Below are 19,529 nucleotides of genomic sequence, written 5' to 3' on the forward strand. Positions count from 1 at the left end.
TATAATTTTTCTGGTTAACATGGTTCTTTTATAATTCTTTTTTTTTCAATTTTAAAGTTTTTTTGAAGCTTGGGGAGCGGCAATTTTTTAGTTTGCCTACGGCGGCAAAAACGCTAGGGCTGACCCTTCTAATAATAGTGATGGCTATTAGTGCCGATCAAAATAAAAACTGTATTTATTTAATCCTAGGTATGATACAGCGTGAGATGAGAGAAGTTAAAAATCGGTGTTATAAAAAAAGTAGCCTGTTTATCCATAAACCGTTCACAAGCCTTTTGACCAACCGTTACAGTTTCAAATATTTTTTACATAATATTCTCAATGATTTTTTACTTACCGCGTTTGTATGCAAACGGTTGTTATGTACCATATTGCAGTACAATATGGTTTAAATTTATCATGAGACTACATGATTCATTAACTGAATATCCATTTATAATATTCGCACATATCCATTTATAATAGTCGTTTGACGTAAAATCGTCATTATATATCTTGCTTTGTTTTTATTATTATTTTTTTAATGTTTATTATTATGACATTTAGATAAGATTATTTCAGTAGTGTTGCATAAATCTATCAATGTTGGTGTTATGAATCAGTTTATCTACACTGGTGTAAAGAGAATCTAATATTTTTGCAGGAATGATTTTAAGAAAGGACTATCTTCGTAGCTTACAGGTAAGATTTTGCAGAATGCAGAAAGCCGGTTCTTAGGATAGCGCAGCAGTCGGGCAGGTTATACTCGTATCACAGATGACAGTCGGCGAGGCAAACATACTGTATGGGAGGGAGGTACGTAGAGGTAGGAGGCTTAGACACTATTGCTTATGTTGTGCATGCTTACCTCACCTCAGTCCACCTCAACGTATTAAGTGTTCAGTACAGTATTTTACTAGCTTTGTCAGTGTCACTTAATGATTCCGACTGCTGCTGTTCCTCAGCCGGCCGCTTTAGTGTCAGTATCATTGAAAACATAAAGGTTTTTATAGATATTTTTAAATAACAAAATCTGATTTCCTTGTGTATTTTATATGAAAGAGAGGTTATATTCAAACACGTCTTTTTAGCAATATATGTAGTTACAGTGATTTTAAAAGCAACTTTATTTATTTACAATTAGTGCTGAAAATTCTGCTGTTATTAAAAAGTGTTCCTCAACATCTTACTACAAATGAAATCAAGGTAGAAATTCTCTCCATCTTTATTAGCTATGTAAATAATTATATAATAAAATGTATTATTAAGCATCATGAAATTGCCTAACAAGTTAATACAAAGAGAATAGTAGAATTTTATAACATACACGAATAAAATATTTGGTTTGATATAATCAATAAAATTTACATATTTTGTATGTGTATATATATATATATATATATATATATATATATATCATGCAGTAGAAATTACGTATGAATAAAAATAATTGTTTTAATGAAATTAGATAAGGGTAAAAAGTTAAAATTTAAGAACAAGATTAGGAAAACATACAAAAGAATTCAGCTCTTATTTTTAAATACATTTTTAATTAAAAAACTTTTTAATATACTCTGATTTTTACTACATTTTGTTAGTATTTCCACAAGTAAATCTGTCAAATTCAATCTGTTAGATTTACGTAAATAAGCTATAAATTTATACGATGTACACATTACATAGAGTAATTAATAATTAAGAGTAATAAAACGTTTTTTTTTTTTGGAAAAGAATTAGGTTTTGATTCAAAATAATAGTTTACTAGTTAATCGTTTGTCAACGATGTTTTTTTCTTCTTCCTTTAATTGTAGATACCAAACTACTGTAATTATTTATTTACTTTCCAAACAACTTTAAAAATACTCGCTTACCAATAACTATGAGAAATTAGTTTTGTGGGTATCCAAAGTCTGACGTTAATCTTAAAAAATAGTCTATTTTCTTTTAAATGTATTTATAAAAAATTTGTTTCGTATTCGAGTGTTTTCATTTTTAATAGATCTCTAAATATTATAGTTTAAACCTCATTCTACGATGGTCTGATGCCAAAGAATGGGCTAAAGTAAAAATAAAACTAGCCTAATCGATTAAAATTTTAATGCATTTTTCTTAAGGTACATTAGGAAATAACCGTGTATTAAGATACACAGACTATTTAGGTTTTTAGGATACTTTTGTGAATTAATTTATTTTTTTATAAACTATTTTTTTTTGTATTCAGAATACATGTCAACATAATATGCAACGTATCTAATGCACACATATATCTTACAATTTTAAAATATATTTGTTGATTTGAATGGTAGTTTATAGTTGTGTTTGGTTTAACACACGGACAGAATCAACAATACGTAATCAGGTTTAAAGAGATTTTTTCTGTTTTTTTTTGTGTTTTTTTTTTATCGAACGACTTCAACAAGGAAGTAGTCACTAATAATGAAACTACTGAAAGTTTATATCAGTAGATTGGCTCATTTTTAATGTACACAGAAAAAACATTGCTTTAAGTGCTATCTGTCATTGAATAAAACAAATATGTTTCGAAAACCTACTTAAATTACCTTCCGAGCCTACTGCACTGTTATACATATAAAAACTTAAGTTTTCTACTGAATCTATCATTTAATTTTTAACTTTGATGCAATCTCATTATCTTTCAGAATTTTAGGGCGAAGTTTTTGAAATTTAAAAAAAATAGAATACAAATATTTATACGAGATTTCATTGAACTGCCGATTTGTCAAACCGACATAAAATAATATTTATTTATTTAATCAATTTTCGTTTTTTTTCATATTGGTCCTCCGCATTTCACTTTTGTGTTGTAAAAATTATCAGTGGATTTTATAATTATTGCGGGGTTGCTTTTTTCTACGTACATCCAATCTGTCTTAATTATTAATGACAAATAAAATACAAATTAGTAATAGAAACAAATTATATTGTTTTACACTATGCAGAAAGGTTCTCTAAAAACTGACCTTTCTCGGACTGAATTGTAAAACTGAACTGTGTTTGAAAGTACATTTTGTAAATATGTACATTCTTGTGTATGTAATACAGAAGTACGTAAATTAGAATCAAAATGCAGCTCTATAATGGAAAAGATCCATCTCTTCTTGCGCAGAAAATGAAAAATAATAGCAGGAATGGAAAAAAAAATCTTGCCCAGAAAACGTACCATCTCTTATTTGAGTAAATTCTAATGAAACTGTATTTGGCTTCAAAGTGACCTTGTTATTTCAAAAGAGTAAACATTTTACTTTCCACAAAATAATGCATATTATAAATATGCATTTATAAACTGCGCGCGCGTGTGTGTGGTTAAATAGTAGTAATTAATTTTACGCCTATTAGTAATATACATTACAAATTATAAAAAAATTACTGTAACAATATTTGTATGTTAGTTAGTAGTCAGTGTCGTAAGAGTTTTTTTGCGCACTAAGTAAGCACATTAATAACAAGAAAAATGTAATTATATTTAGTTTGCTATATATACTTTTAGGCGTGATTTAAATACTGTTATTAAAAACAACCGTGGTAATACAGTTTTTCTCCTCTACAATTTATTTTAAATGTGCCCATTATTTTTTTTTAAATTTATGCTGCATGTAAAAAAATTATTTTTCACTAGTTTTTTTGCATTATTATATTGTAGTCAATACCCGATAGAGATAATTTTCCTGACAAATCTATGATTTGACAATATTAACGGTACAATTCTGCGCCTTTATTATTTATTTTATACAGAAATTTAATTTTAAAAGATAATTTTTTTATAAAATGAAAATAAAATTTCTATTACCATCGTAACAAATTTATAAATAAGTAGATTGTTTTTCAAAATATATAATTTTTTCATATTTAGATTACAAATATTGAATTATTTTGATTTATACTATGATTTAACGTATAAGATAATATTTTTACTACAATTACCTCGTAAAGGTAATTGCGAGAAAAGGTGTTGCGAGAATACAGATTTCAAGCTTACGTTGAAAGAGAATGAAAATAATAACGTTACTTCAAAAACATTAAAAGTAGAAACTTTTTACGTGTAGATCCACAAGTGATATTTCCTGTTGAAAATAAAATATCTGATAGGGCTGATCGGCTCTACTTTGTTATCATTTTAATACAGATCAATTAAAGGGCGTTTCTTCATTCAGTTATCGGGATTTTTTTGTGTTAAGCATATTTTTTTCTGCGAACTCGAAGTATCTTAAATTATTACTTTGTTGTATCTTATTTCAATGTTTATTTTCCGAATCGTTGAAAATGGATATCTAATTTTCCATTATGTATTGTCATTACTTTTGGTAATATAACAATAAAAATTTTTAGTTTTATTCGAACATCGAAAGATTGATTTTGATTGATCAGAAATAAAATTATTCTATTTTTTTCTTCTAAATATTACCTTTTCTTTAACAAATTTTAATAATTTCATAGTACTACTTTTACAAAAAGCTATTTTGTCAAGGACGCAAAATTCCATTTCTCTTGAAAAATTATCATTAATTTAAAAGTTTTAGAGTAAATAAATATTTTAAGAAACACCATCATAAAAGGAAAGGATTTATTAAAAAATAACCTTAAACGAATTATAATATTTTACATTTCCCTGCTGAAGTAATGTAGTGTATGAAATGCATTATTTCACACATTAGAACGGGATTCATTAATTTAAAATTTGCGCTAACCGTACCAGATTTCTTATGGGTGTGACGCATATAAGATTCGGTACTACAAACACCGGTCATAATCGCTCTCTGAGAGTAAGGTGTTCAATATATAGGCTGACACTGAGTTGATAGAGGGAAGATGTCACGTGCAGGGTTGAATATCACCTTCATTGCTCTGAGCTTGGTATTCCAATGTGCAATCGTATATTTTCATACGTGAAAAAAACAACGGAGAACCATTTCCTTACTCACTTTCCTTAGTATGCCTACCTTGTTATTCTTGAAAATAGTTATTTATTTTTTGGGAGCGATTTGTAACTTACATCAAGTCTCCTAAGGTAATTCTAGATGCTAAACAATATTTTTGAACTTTAAATAGATGAAAAATGAGTAGCGTTTTATAAAGAAGTATGATGCGTGAAACGGACTATAATGTTCAAAGTAATCTTATTTTTAATTGAAAGACTTTAACGAATTTAAATAGTTATCCAGAATAATGTTTAATTTCATTAAAATTTGCGTAAAAAATATTCCTTCACTGTCGCCTACATTTTTATAATATAAATCCGTAAAAATAAATAGTTGATTTAAGTTAGTTAATTAATAAAGTAGAGAATTTATTTTTATTTATTCATATATATATATTTTGTAATTCTAACTGTTCATAAATTTTCAAACGTGTTAAAAGTAAAGCAAAATGTGTCAATGATCAAAACAGAAGTATCAATAAAGCTTTTATTTTCTTTTTATCCATTTATTCGAAAACTAAAACAAAATACGTTGTTTTTATTAAATCTAATAGAATGTTACAAAGTAAAGAGTTGGCGCTCTTTACCTTGAGTCGGTTTCTGAGTCAAATTTAATGAAGGCTTCCCATTCATGATGAAAATGAAAAATGCTTTTATAAAATATTAATAACTAGATACATTTCGATACATGAAATAGAGGAAATGTGTTAGGCATAAGAAGTGTAATTGTGTAAATCTGTTTTACGTAATTATTGTTCACTTATTTATTGAAATTTGGCACTAATATTAAAACTACCTGGCGTTTGTTTTATTTACTTTTTTGTAGTAGTTAAAATATACGTATTATTTTTTTAGTAGGTTATAAGACTCGATCAAGTAATGATCTGAACTCATAGTCTGATTGAAGTTAGATATAGAAAGATTGTTTGCGTGAAACCTTCAGTATTAGAGAAAGGCGCGGGGATCGCGTTTCCGCGAATCGGTTAATTTGTTAATTGAGAGTTGTAAGTTAACGTAGGTGGTTGTTGTTGGAAGAGGCCATACAAAGGCGATAGTAAATTGTGTACACTGATGAAAATGTCTGCCGAGGCATTTACATCGGTAGCATCCTGACAGAGGCCAAACTGATGACTGTGTTGTGTTAGCTGGTTCAGTGTCTAAATATCCCTCCGGTAAAGACCTTAGGGTTATGAACCGAGGGGGTGGTGTAGCGACCGGGATCGTTACACAGCGGGTATCTTCCCCTATGGGGTCAGGATGTCACGAAAATTATTACGTTTAAAAATAGTTTTTAAAGACGTCTACAATTAACGGCTACAATTCATTATTGCTATTTCACAAATATCATCTAAGCATTTACTGTGGAAAGGTTATATAATTTTTCCACAGCAATTTTATATAAAATTTATATTAATTAATAGAACATAAATTTATTATTAATAGATAGAACTTCTTATGTAAGTTTTATCTTTGGATTTTTAAGAGGTTTATTGTAAGCGTATCTTACTTCTTAATTACTTTTTGCAGGTGTATGTGTGTATAGTTGTGTGTGTGGGTCGTGGCTTTTACAAAATAGAAAATCGTTAAAGTTTGAGGAAGACAGTTCTATTACTATTAATATGTATATTTTAAGAAACTATCACCAACGAACGAAACTCCAAGAAGCACAAACGTCATTAAAATAAGAGTACACAATTCACTTGGTAATTTAGGAAAATATTAAATTATTAAAATAGAAAACAGGAACTGTAAAAAGCTAAATGGCAGATTTATGGAGTACATGTAAACCATTATTTGATGGTTATTATTGGTTATTAATGGTTATGTAAACCATTACTTGATGGTAGCTCGTATTACCGAGCTAATACGAGTGTTTTATTATAAATATATTTGAAGTGTTTTTGGACGAATTCTCTGTGATGTGAAGTTTGTTGGGATAGATTCAGTTAAGGTCATATTAAATTAAAATAACTGTATTCTATCCCAATGAAAGCGTTTAACCGTATTTTTTTTTAATTTCAGTAAAGTTATTCATTAAAAAAATATTGTTTAGTTATGTTACTTCTTAAGAAAAAAATCCAATTGTTTGAAATTAATTTAAAAATTAAAATTGTGAAAATATATTAAATATATATTATGTAATACCTCTAATATACTATATTATAATATAGTATAATAGAAAAAATAGTAGTAAATGTTGTATACAGCATTTTTAATAAAATATAAAAACTCTAACACACAGGTCGTTGTAATTACGTAATACTCAATTTGAAAATTTTTTATATTAAAAACATTAACTTTCTCCTAACATTGGTATTTCAAGAAATTAATTTAATTGAAGTTCTCGGAATCTGTTGGTTAAATATCTCTACGTTTGACAAAGTGTTTTTTTTTTCATTAAGTTCAAATAACAACAGCGTCGTAAGCAAGACGTTACTTTTTAATTCGTTATCAAACGTTATTTCAATTTATATCAATGAGATATGCAATCCATTTTAATTTAAATCAATACCATTTAGTTTTAAACACAGTTCATTATTCGTACAGATTTTTAGTTATTATACTCTATACTTCTTTTTACTGCGCGCTTATTACCGGATTAAAAAGAACCCTTAAAGATAATGTTATCTGCTAATTGCTAATCATGAAGTGCTCGTTTTTATCTTATTCTAATTTTACACAAAAATACTAATAATCTATACTTATTTGATGCACTAACTCTCTTTCATTGTCTATTGGACAAATTTAATAGATTTGTTATAAAACACTCTTATTACTTTTTTAAAGAACATTAACAATATATATGAGAAAATACAAGAAATAATTAATAATTATTTAAATAAATATTAAAACGAAAAATTACATGCGTGTAACTTTTTCTTACATTGCTACGTATTAAAAATCGGCTTTTATTTTGTGAGGAGTAAATGTCAATATTTATGTTGTTTTGATGCCTTTTAATTAAGAGACACTCATTGACGTTCCTTGCAAGCTGTTCTATGATGGGTAAAATGTTTCGAAATTGTATTTATCTCTTTCAATAATTCTATCCGTTATCGGCGCTGTAGTCTACTTCATCTCTTTGTCATCATAATTTGAATTGTTTTATAATTTCAGTTAATGTTTTGCGAAAAAATCTACCAATTTCTTTACTCGAGATGTTAAAATACCGGTGGATAATATATTAAAAATATACGATCACTTTCAGTTTTTCACAATCACAGTGACTGTGCGAAGCACACAAATTGAAATTTTTGTCAGATTTCAATGTTTTAATTGCAAAGTAACCGACAGTTAAATTCATTACGTCTGAATCGGTTTCAGATCAGTGTTTCATATCAGAACTTTGTTTTAAACCAAGAGGTTTGATGATTTCTCTAAAATCCAACAAAGTTGTTGAAACTTATGATTTTGGTACTTGAAGTTTTGTACATAGCGATCGTTTAAGTCTGTCTGTCAAGATTTATTCCAAGATGTAACCGAATGTTCAGATTCGTATCTCAAGTATTATTCAGAGATATTTTTGCAAGTTTGATCTGGAAGGTTCAGCTTGGACATAAAGTTTTATTCAAGAGCGCTAAGCCCTACTTTACCGTGAATGCCTTACAATTTTTTATCGCCTACAAATATTGCTGTCATAATTCTGTCGGTGATGGGTAAATCAGAGATTTATAAATGGTATAAAATTTACTCGTTAAGGAGACTTTTACGCCAGACTTTGTGGAATAACTGATCATTGTTCAAAAACGTAACGCGGGATCCGTCCCGTTCTGGATGAAAATAAGTTTTACTTCTTCTTTTCCTCGGCTTTGTTTGCGTTGGTGTCTTGAAATAATCTGGTCTTCGGCCTTACTTAGCTGTTAGAGTGGATATGATGTCGGTATAACTTCGGGTGCATCATGAATCCTCCGATAATTTTGTTCGTTCTTTTTTTCTTTGTTACAACTATTCCAGCCTATGAAGTGGGATTTACTGACGTAATTTTATAAAACGTTAAGATGCTGTTATGATTTGGTACACCAAAATGTGCAGTAATCACTTTGGAATTGTCTAATTTGTCACGGAGAAACAGAATTCTCTTGAGTAAGCGAGGGCTTATTTCTTGTCGAGTTATACTCAGTATTTAGTAAGCCTCAAAAAAATGTATTTTTTGAAAGTCTTTAAATACGTAGCAAGAAACCGAATGTTCACCATCGCATAAGGCGTATTTAGGTGACGTTGATCGTTCTTTTCTGGGGCATTTAGACGTAAGATGCCCCTAAAATGTCGGATAGGTCGTGAAAGATAGATCGACAGGTTCCTTTGTAATTCGATGATCTTCATGCGTACGTCTTCATCTTGTTTGTTTTCATCAGTCGGTTTTCATTATTAGTTAAATTTATTTATTTTTTTTTTTTTTTGAGGTTTTTAGGGGCATCGACTACTTTGGTCATTAGCCCCATCCCACTTCAAATAAAAATAAAAAAAGGGTTCAATATTTCACATTTTCATGTGTCAAAAAATGATCAAAGTTTTACTTTTCTTATAACTTCTGATCCAATAAAATTACTTTCTAGGCTTTCCTTTCAGCCATCCTTTTTTACGTTTCTCCATTCTTCTGACAGCCTCAACCTCTGATGACAGCGTATCTGAGGCCTCAGACACGGCATCGTCTTCCTCTATTTCGCATGCCAGTGACGTTCTTCGGCTGACGTCAGTTGATGAAGCTTTCGCCGGTGCTGTTAGCATCTTTGCTAGCGAATCTAAACATATAAGCGATGATGTCTCCGCGGCGGATGAGCCGGACTCTGTCTCTAATGCAGTACTGGGTCCAGCTGAAATAGATGCTCTCACCGAAGCTGATCTGTGCGCTTTTGGAGGCTCTATTGGTACAGGTTTTATTTCATCTGCGTCTGGTGCTTTTCCTATAATAACTTGCACCTCCATTTCCGCAGATTCAGATTTTTTTGTCACAATTTCTTTAAACTTGTGACTAGGCGACGGAGTGATTCGTTTCTCTTTGCTGGATAAGTCAAGATTTTTAATTCCCACACAAGTTGGTGACTTTACAATCGCAGATTTAGTAGGTTTTTTAAACGGCGCTGGTGTGTCTTTCATGTCAACGGCGTCAGTCCGGGGATGAGCCTTCTCATCTTTACTTTGTTTTCTCTGATGAGTCGACTCAATCTTTGAATCAATGATTCTTTCAATCATTGTCGCAAGACTTGGTGCCATCGTGTTAAGCAACTGCTCCACATTAATTTTAGATGTGGAAGGGGCAGGCGCTGCTTCTGCGTAAGAAGTCGATGGTCGTGGTGTACGTTGATTGACTATTTTCTTCGCTTCAGGATAACTGACCTTCTGAAGCGTTTTAACTTCCTGAATCGCTGTTTCTAATTTATACGTAGGGCAGTTTCTTGAACGACAATTGTGATGCCCTTTACAGTTAACGCAGGTTGGAAGGTCTTTACATGGGTCACCCTCATGTGTTTTCTCTCCACATATACATATTTCCTGCGCTTCACATCTTGCTGCTGTGTGTCCGAATCGTTGACACTTAAAACATCTCATCGGCTGCGAGATGAAAGGTCGTACATCAAGCCGATGGATGCCAGCTCGTACCTTTTCAGGAAGATTCGGCCTATTAAATGTCAAAACATGTGAGGCCGAAGGAAGAATCTCACCATTTCTTCTCATAGTAAGTCTGCGACATTGAGTCACTCCCTGACTTGACATTTCTTGTACATTTTCTTCTTCTGTACAATTAAGAAGATCGCGACAAACAACAACTCCTCTGGATGAGTTCAGTGTGCTATGCGGTTGGACAGAAACCGCAAATTCACCGATCTTCTTCAACGCCAAAACTTTCTGGCTTTGCATGTCGTTGATGGTTTCGACATGCAATTCATTAAAAGTTTTACGAATTTCCTTGACAGGACCACCAGCACAATTAGTAATTTCTCTTGCGATTAGAAATGGACTAACTTTTTGAAAGTTTCCATTCTCCTTAGTAATAATTAAAAATCTTGGCTTAGGTGCGCTATAGCCAAATAGACTTTTCTTTAATTCTTTACTGATTCTATCAGCATCTTTCTTAATCTTATCAGATTCTTTACTTTTTTCCTCTTCGCTTGTGGCGAATCGGAGGTTTCTAAACGAGGGTGTTTACGTGCACCCTCTGCCACGTTAGTTTGTTCAAGAATGTTCATGAACGTATATCCCTTCTGTAGCAAGGCTAGCCGCCGGGGTACACCCCCACTCCAGAGCTACTAACCTTGGAGGTCCGATCCGGTACTCCGGTGGAACCGGCATATGTCCTGGCAGAGAGCGGATGCGCAGTCTCTGCACTGACTCCAGGCTCCTACTCACCGAAGCTTTCAGAGCTCCCATGCACCGACATACATGGTCACCATTGCTACATGCTTGCCATCGCAGGAGGCATGTGGACAACGGAAGGGTCTCCGTTACACCTGCAATAACATTGACCCTGGCCGCCACATCGCCAGCTCTAAGTTTGGTATGTGTCCACTTCCTAATCAATAAATTGTTCATATCCTGCAGGTAGGCGAAAAATCCAATCCGTCTGTTGACTTGAAGATGGAGACAGGTCAATAAAATAATACATCCGAGGAATTTGCTCGGAGCCCCGTTAGCCAGCTATATGTATTGTACATAAGTACAGCTGTTGCCGCCCTGGACGTGGAACGTAGATGTTGTGTTCCGGACGTGGGGATTACCTACCTCAGGGCAAAAAAATTTATTGTTTAAAAATTTATTTAAATTTATTGTTTGCGTTAAAATTCAATTTTTGAATCGTATGCTTGAAATAACATGAAAAATTGTTAGTGTTGAGTTTCACTTAAATATTTTATTAAAAATTATTACAATTAAGGTAAAAAAAATAATATTTTATAATAATACAAATAATATTATATTGGATGAATTTATTAAGCAAAATGAATGGATTTTTTCATAATTTTTGGTTAAATAGGGAATTTACATTTCTGAAACCGGTCTCGATAGATTTTTAAAAAACTGTTAGCTTTTGACGTAATGTAAATGAAACTGGTTTTGTAAACTGGTGCAAGTTGTCATGTACGTACGATGATGTTTATAATCTTTTCGAGATTACTCTTAATTTATTGACTGTATCTTTTATTTTATTCATGAAGTAATTTTTTCACCTATGAAACTAAAGTCCTTTCCTTCTATAGAAATTTTTTGTTTATTATTTCCTTAATATTGTGTGTTTTGATTTTCTTAATATTGTTTATTTTTTAGTATCAATCCTATTAAACTGAGTTGACTGAATGCTGACAATTCTTCAACTTATTTTATACTCGTATATCTAAAATCAATGTGCTCGCGCGCTTATTTTATTGAGGAGAATAAAAGATTATTTGCAACAATTAAAAGTACGATTTATTTACTGAGTGATACCGAGATAAGTTTTTGGACCCAGAATCCAATTTTCTTATTATGCTTAAAGAATTCCAACTTAGTATAAAATAAAACGACATTATCTAATACGGCGGTTAGGATCTTTTTCAAAACAAAAACTTTATAATTTTTTGTTAAACAATTTTCCACTCGACGACATTTTATTTATCGAATTTCCGAGTTTGCTCGGCTTTCTTCGATAGGGTTGGATATCACTAAAGGTTTTACTGTTATTTAATAATAAAAGCTGTTCATTATTTTACAGTAATGCTTACACTTTACGTTTGTTTGTAAGTGAACTTTTAAAAAAAAACTGTTACTTGATATATGTCTCTCAATCAACCGGAAAACTTCTGCTAATCGTATCAGAATTGTATTACTGTTAGTTACTATAGCTATGCATTATTGAAATATTTAATTTTTTCGTAATTTTGTTATAACACTCATGTAATTTTTTTTGTAAAACCATGAAGTACATCTGTATTTCTACTATCAGAAATTGTTTTGATCAGATTTTGCAAATCAGCTGTATGTGATTACGTGTTAGGTATTGTTATTTATTTCTTAATTTTTTAAAAGATCTAAATTCAGCGTTTTCACGAGTAAAGTATGAAAGTTTTATCTTTACCGTATAAAACTTGGCGAATAAAAGCCAATTTAAAAAAGAAAATTAATATTATCTATTCATGAAAATCTAGTCATCAATGCAGAGATCATGCCATCAAAATTCTCTAATTTGTTTCTGTCTTTTCTTATTAGGAAACGTTCCTCATAATCGGTTTGTTTTTAATTTTTTATATTTTACTTCTTATGACTGTGCTTTTGCTACATGCTACGTTACATATCTTCTTATTTCAAAAAATAAAAAATACAAGATTTAAATTAATATTTGTACTAAGTGAAACTGTGAAAAAACATACATACAACTAAACGCGCTCAAACGCAAAGAATAAGTGAGAAATAGATATGATTGATAACTTTGTGTATTTTCTGAATTAGGTTTTTGTTTTATTTGTTTTTACTTATTTTCACGTTGTGTCTGACGTCAGTATTTATCAGATAAAACAAAACCCTAATTTCTCGGTTCATTTATGAAATAACTTATGCTTGCTCAGCGATGACAGTTGAATTGTTCATGAAACAATAGACGATATCATTTGTGTTAGCTTATTTGCTATTTATAAAAAGCGATTACGTTGACAACTGTTGTTATGTTGACTCAGTGAATGACTTCAGAAAGTGTTATTGAAAAATTAGAGATTTTTAGATGATCAGTTAATTTTCTATCAATGAAAACAACGATTACAATATCATAATTCCTTTTAACGTACACATCGAAAGGGCCGCTGCAGCGCGTTGAGTTTCGACAAGGAGAGAGCAAAGTGTACAAAAATAAAAAAAATGGATTCCTTCAGGAAGGAGAATCATCGTTTCAGACTCCGAAAAAATACAACCGAATTTGATGAGCTGGGTAAGTGTGTATTGAGAAGAAAGTTCACAGTTTTTGTAATGCAAACTGCGCAGTAAATTTTATATTTTTACGCTCAAACTAATGGAATCGCTAGGTTTCTGTACTTTATATTTAGTAAAATAAACAAATATATACTGGAAAAATATTCGGGGAAACGAATAAATTGTTTAATAAATAGAAAAATTACAGAGATATGAATAGATCAGTTGTTTATTTATACGACTTTTATGTATTATCTATCATCTCATGTGACACAGAAAGGTCGAGTAGATTACTGTCTAAAAGTATTTGATATAGCCATACAGACAGGACAAAGGTCAGCTACATTTAATAAGCTGGTGGGGTTTGTATCGAATGCAGTTCTTATTTGCAAGGCTGGAAGTTCGCTACAAAAATTATTCATTGAATTCCGTGGTAGAAACTTACATCGCTCGGTATCGTTATATTGATTTAAATAAAATACCAAACTCCAAATAAAAATAGAAAGAATTCCGTGGTTATGCGAAAAGGGAATTGACGTGAGCATTAAAATATTTAAACCAGAGTTACTTTCCGTCATAAAATAATTAAAAAAACAGCACCAATTAGAAACTAGAATATATGGTTTTCAAACTGACTCAATATCATCCAGATTTAAGGTGAAGATGAAATTACGGAAGAGAATAATTGCGCGAATTTGGCCGGATTTATCATGGAAATTTGTTTTAATGTTTTAATGGAATCTGTTATTACTTATATTTCTACTGGTGAGTAAATAACGCTAGATTTAAATATAATACATTTAAATTTATTAATTTTAATTGAATTACTAAATTAAAATTCAAATTGAATTCATTTGTGTGAGTTTAGATACGTTTTTAATCTAAAAAAATAACGATCATTTTTTGCTAAACTGAAAAGACCTGTTTCTAAATCCAATGTTTAAATCCGTGTAATGCGTAATTGATCTGATTGACATCATGGAGGACTGAGGTTTTGTAAAACTAAGCAGGTTAAGCATAAGGTTCAAATATCATAAAATTTATTAACGAAACGGTTTAAAGAACTTAGGATTAAATGAATGAGCAACACGGTTCAAATATTTAGTAGTCTGTCAAGTTTTTACCGTGTCGCAAGTAACATGACACTTTACGAAAGAAGAGATCGAATATCCCAATATTTAAATTTTAAATTAAAGGAAGCAAGAGGTTGTTGGAGGCAAGGTGTATTTAATTTTTCTTCCTTGTTCGAAGTAAAGGAAGTATTGTGATCGCGAAAAATGTCGGTTTTCAGATTTCAACTGAAATATCCATTTTGACCGTGAATCCATTTTAACTAGTTTCGTTGTGACGTATGTACATTTCTATCTCTTATAACTCAAAAACGATTAGCCGTAGGATTTTTAAATTTTCGAATTAGGACTGTTGCAACATCTAGTTGTGCACTTTTCCTTTTGATTGCAATGGACTTGTCCAAAAATCCCAAAATCCAAAAATTTGCAATTTGGACTTTTCCTTAACTGCAGTAATAATCCTCATTGAAAGCTTTTCAACTGTATATGATAAGTGGTACTTATTTTCATTGGCTCCAAAGTTATAACCAAATAAAATCTGCTTTATACTTTTTAGCCATACTTTAATCAAATTATTATCATAGATTGCATGAGTTTAATTAGTAGGTTAATTTAGATTTCAAAAGTTTTTTTCACTTGCACCCATAATTTATCCCTTGCGGGGTGGATTGTTGCAAAAGTAATGGCGGAATATTGTATTATCACCCGACCTTAGTAACTGTGCAAAATTTCATGAGTCGGCAATATCAGGAAGTACGTTAAAATAAGGATGCAAGATTTGAGGACAAACCTGAAAAAAAACTAAAAAAACATTGTGAGTTAAAGAAAAGCAAGTAAAAAAAGGTCGGGCCTTTTATATTCTCTTTCTGGGATCTTTTGAAACCCCAGTGAAGTCTACCCTTACGTCTAGTCTTCACTGGGGTTCAAAAGATTTGGTCGTCTTTCACATTTATGTTTTTTTTTTATTAGTTGGAAAGTTGAATATATTTGGAGAAATAAGTAAAGCTTCTTATAATACAATATTTCAAGTTAGATCAGAACCTCTTTTTCACTCATCTAATAACTATTTGTTGACAAACATCGAAATTTTTCGATGTTTTAAATTGCTGTTGACTGACAAAAGGTTAAAGCCACGATCAGCATGGAGTGCAAGAAGGCCAGAACCTCTGGCTCTTCTAATTTTTTTCTGAAAGTAGAAGATGTTACAAAAATAACTACTATTTAAATATCACCAGTTTCAATTTTGTATTCAGTTATGTTTGAGGCGATTAGCGGCTCTTGGAGGCCAGAGAATTAGAACCTTTACTGCAATATTGTTTTTTAGTTATTTTCTAAATGTAAAACAACTTGAAAAAATTCGATATCGCAGCATTCAAGTTTTGTTTATTGAAGAGATCAGGAGGTATAAACCCTTTGAAAGGCAAATGAGTGATTTTTTTTTAGGCAAAACACAATTTCATCTTGATTCGGTGATTTTAAACGATTACCAGAATAAATACACTAACTTTGTGTCTGATAATAGAATATGTATACAGGTATATAAATTTATTCATTTAAGATAAATAAACAGTAAAATGTTTTGATTTTCTTGGTATACATTTTATTTTCACGTTATTAAATGAACATACAATTTTTTTCTATTTATAAAGTTTCTCGACAATTATTTTCATAATGAACGAAAAAAAAAATCATCGTAATTGGACGAGGGCAATGCGTAAAGAATAGGTTTTTTGACAATTAATATGCTCTAATTGTGGAATATATTTATGCGTTCTTCAAATGAATTTAAACTCGAATTAGGTTGAAAGATAGTAACAGCGGATATTATTTTTTTAGTTATCCTTCAGTTTTTGGAAGGTTTTTAGCAATGAAATGAAACGAAATTTGTAAAATAATACTAACAGTAAAGGGGATTATTAATCTCAAACCCCTCAGAAAATATGTAAGTCGACTAATATAATTGTATAATCTATTGCAGTCTTTTCTTTTAGATTGAAAACATAAAATAACTAATCTGTAATTAAGCGTATTAAACTGCTTGTTTTTTAACCGATTCTTTTTTAATATAATGATTATCTTCATTTTAATCATCTGTTAAACCTACCAATATTTTTTTGGTAACACGCTTTTTCTCATTTTTCAAATTTAGCTGTATTTACAATATATTTTGATAATAAAAAATACGATAGAAAAACGTTTTTATCATTCAGTGGTCGGTTTTTCTAATCGACTTTTAAATGTTCCAGATAGTTTAGCTTTGAACGCAATTAAGTATTTATCTACAAAGCGATTAAATGTAATTATACAATTATTTCACAGAGATTGCGTAAACAGTTCAGATTCATAGGGTTGACTTCTAGCTTCTATACGAATCTTACAAAAATAATTAAAATGACCTCGATTTTTTCCAACACTTAAAAAAGTTAGCTTTAGTCTCGGGTGTGCCTTGCTTAATAAGTTAAATGATTTTTTTTTATTTTATTTTAGATATTTAGAAAAGTACATCTTAAAAAAAGTGCAATCCAACTTATAAAATAATAATTTAATTCTAAAACTTTAGGTTGTCTAGAATCGCTTTTAAAAATATACAGATATTAACAACATATGAGAAATTGTAGAGATTAAATTAGTTATTTTAAGGAAACAGATGTAGCAGAAACTACATCTGTTTCTGCTGAGTTTCTGTTGAATTAGGACTTACGAGAAGTCTTCAAGCTTTCTACTAAAAAGAGGTTTGTTGATTGATTGATTGTTTAATACGTTTCATGAAAAAATTATATTCGCCTCTTTTTTTGCTTCATTTCTCACTGGATCAGTCTCGTTTTTATATTAGTTTTATATATCCCCATAACGGAGTTATATTTAAGTATGATTGTTATATATATATTAAACAGAACATAAATATTAATATATTTAGTATTTATATAATTTTCATATTAAATAAATTATTTTATGAGTTTTCATATGATGAAACTAGAAATGTAATTTACCGATGAGTTAACAATACTCTTAAAAAATTATAAAAGGATAAAGAAACCTACTTTAGACTTTATTTGAACCGGTATTCTCGATATCGGATAAAAATGGAAAAGAATAACTATAAAAATGTAACCTTTAAGTAGATTTTCTCCCGTTCTTCTCTTTAGGTTTATTTGAATCCTGGTTTATTTCCTACAAAATTTCCCTTTATTTAACAAATCATTTGTACCATATAATTATTATAAATTTAGTTTGACAACTTTCGTACGAACTACTAAAACGTTTTCTAGCGATTGAAGATTACGAGCTGACAAAATTCATAAGTTTGTAATTTTGTTTCTTAATCATTATAAAAGGCTTTAGGAGGTGTAAAGATATAAGGAAATGAATATTTCCATTATGTACATACATTGAATCTGTTTCAAGTGTTTTAGTCTACTTAGGGAGCACACGATACTAAACATACAGTCCATTTTGTACAGTCGCGTATTTCCACCTCTTTCTAATTATTTTTCCGGAAACAGATAGAGACAACAATGGTGACATGGACCTGACAACAGGCAGAATACCACATGATAATAATTAAATTATTACATGATATTGTGCACATATATTGCGGCTCAAAATTTGAAATTCAGAAATTTCTTCAAAGTGAGTATCAAATCGACCCGTTTAGCTGTACAGAAATTGTCACGGGACAATCGAGTTTCAGTTTTCCTGAAAAGCCGACATTTATATTCTTTGAAGTTTTTATTTTTGAGGTTTTGATTTAGTTTCAATGAAGTATTTACGAATGTGAAAAACGTTTATAAATAATGTTTATTTTCACAAATAAAACATCAAAATACCAATAAGCTGAACAAATTAAAATACCGAAAAAAATAAGTTGTATCAAATTAAAATAAGTTGTACATACCGAAAAAAGAAGGTTTGTTTAAGTGTCGATAGATTTTAATATATCCTGATTCTCGTCACAAAGGATCCGCTTTGTGACGATACTGGTCACCACACTACTCCTTCAGTTCCTAGCCCTGATGGGCTTTACCGGAGGTCGTCTTTTAGACCCTTTAAATTTGATAACATCAGTTTGGCCTCTGTCAATATGTCACCGATGCAAATGCCTCGGTAGACATTTCAGTCAGTGTACTTACATAAACTACTATCGCCTTCATATAGCCTCTTCCAACCACGACCACCTACCATAACTTACAACCTTGAACTATCAAATTAACCGATTCGAGGAAGCGCGATCCCCGCGCCTTCCTCTTATACCGAAGGTTTCACACTAAAACTCTTCCTATATCTAACTTCAATTGGACTATGCACTTAGATCATTACTTGATTGAGTCTTATAACATATAAAAAAGATAATAAATGTATTTTAATATTTTTGACTCTTTAAATACAAAAAATACTACCCTCATACCAATAAAATAAGTGTTGATCGCAACAACGAAAATTTTACCCTACAATTCAATATATTTTAATACACAATTGATTTTCAAGCAGGGCCGTTATTTAATCCATAAAACGAGGAAAACTGGGAAAATATTTTAGTCTATATTATTAAGCTATTAAGCAAGTTTGGTCGGAGTTTTACTGTTAAGTTTACGTTTTTCGTTATAGATTAATATTATCTTGTTGTTAGTGTAAAATATCTCGTGATATTAATATAATTGTGCGTATAGTATATT

At 30.5% G+C, this 19,529-nt stretch overlaps 1 protein-coding gene across 7 annotated transcripts in view; it reads left to right on the forward strand.

Moving 5' to 3' along the window:
- The first annotated feature begins 630 nt into the window (after nt 1–630).
- Nucleotides 631–19,529, forward strand: part of LOC142326349 (polyamine-transporting ATPase 13A3-like) — a 159,562-nt gene continuing 140,663 nt past the window's right edge. For 2 of the 7 annotated variants that reach the window (XM_075368785.1, XM_075368794.1), the window contains exon 1: nt 777–958. In XM_075368785.1, coding sequence (XP_075224900.1) covers nt 785–958 — 174 coding nt within the window. In that variant the 5' untranslated portion in view covers nt 777–784. Of the gene's footprint in view, nt 682–776; nt 1,186–14,159; nt 14,552–19,529 lie in introns of those variants that run through there. The other 5 variants (XM_075368844.1, XM_075368820.1, XM_075368802.1 and 2 more) reach the window with 4 other exon arrangements.

This window comes from Lycorma delicatula, chromosome 1 (assembly GCF_047948215.1).
Source record: "Lycorma delicatula isolate Av1 chromosome 1, ASM4794821v1, whole genome shotgun sequence".
In the NCBI taxonomy this organism is placed as follows: domain Eukaryota; kingdom Metazoa; phylum Arthropoda; class Insecta; order Hemiptera; family Fulgoridae; genus Lycorma; species Lycorma delicatula.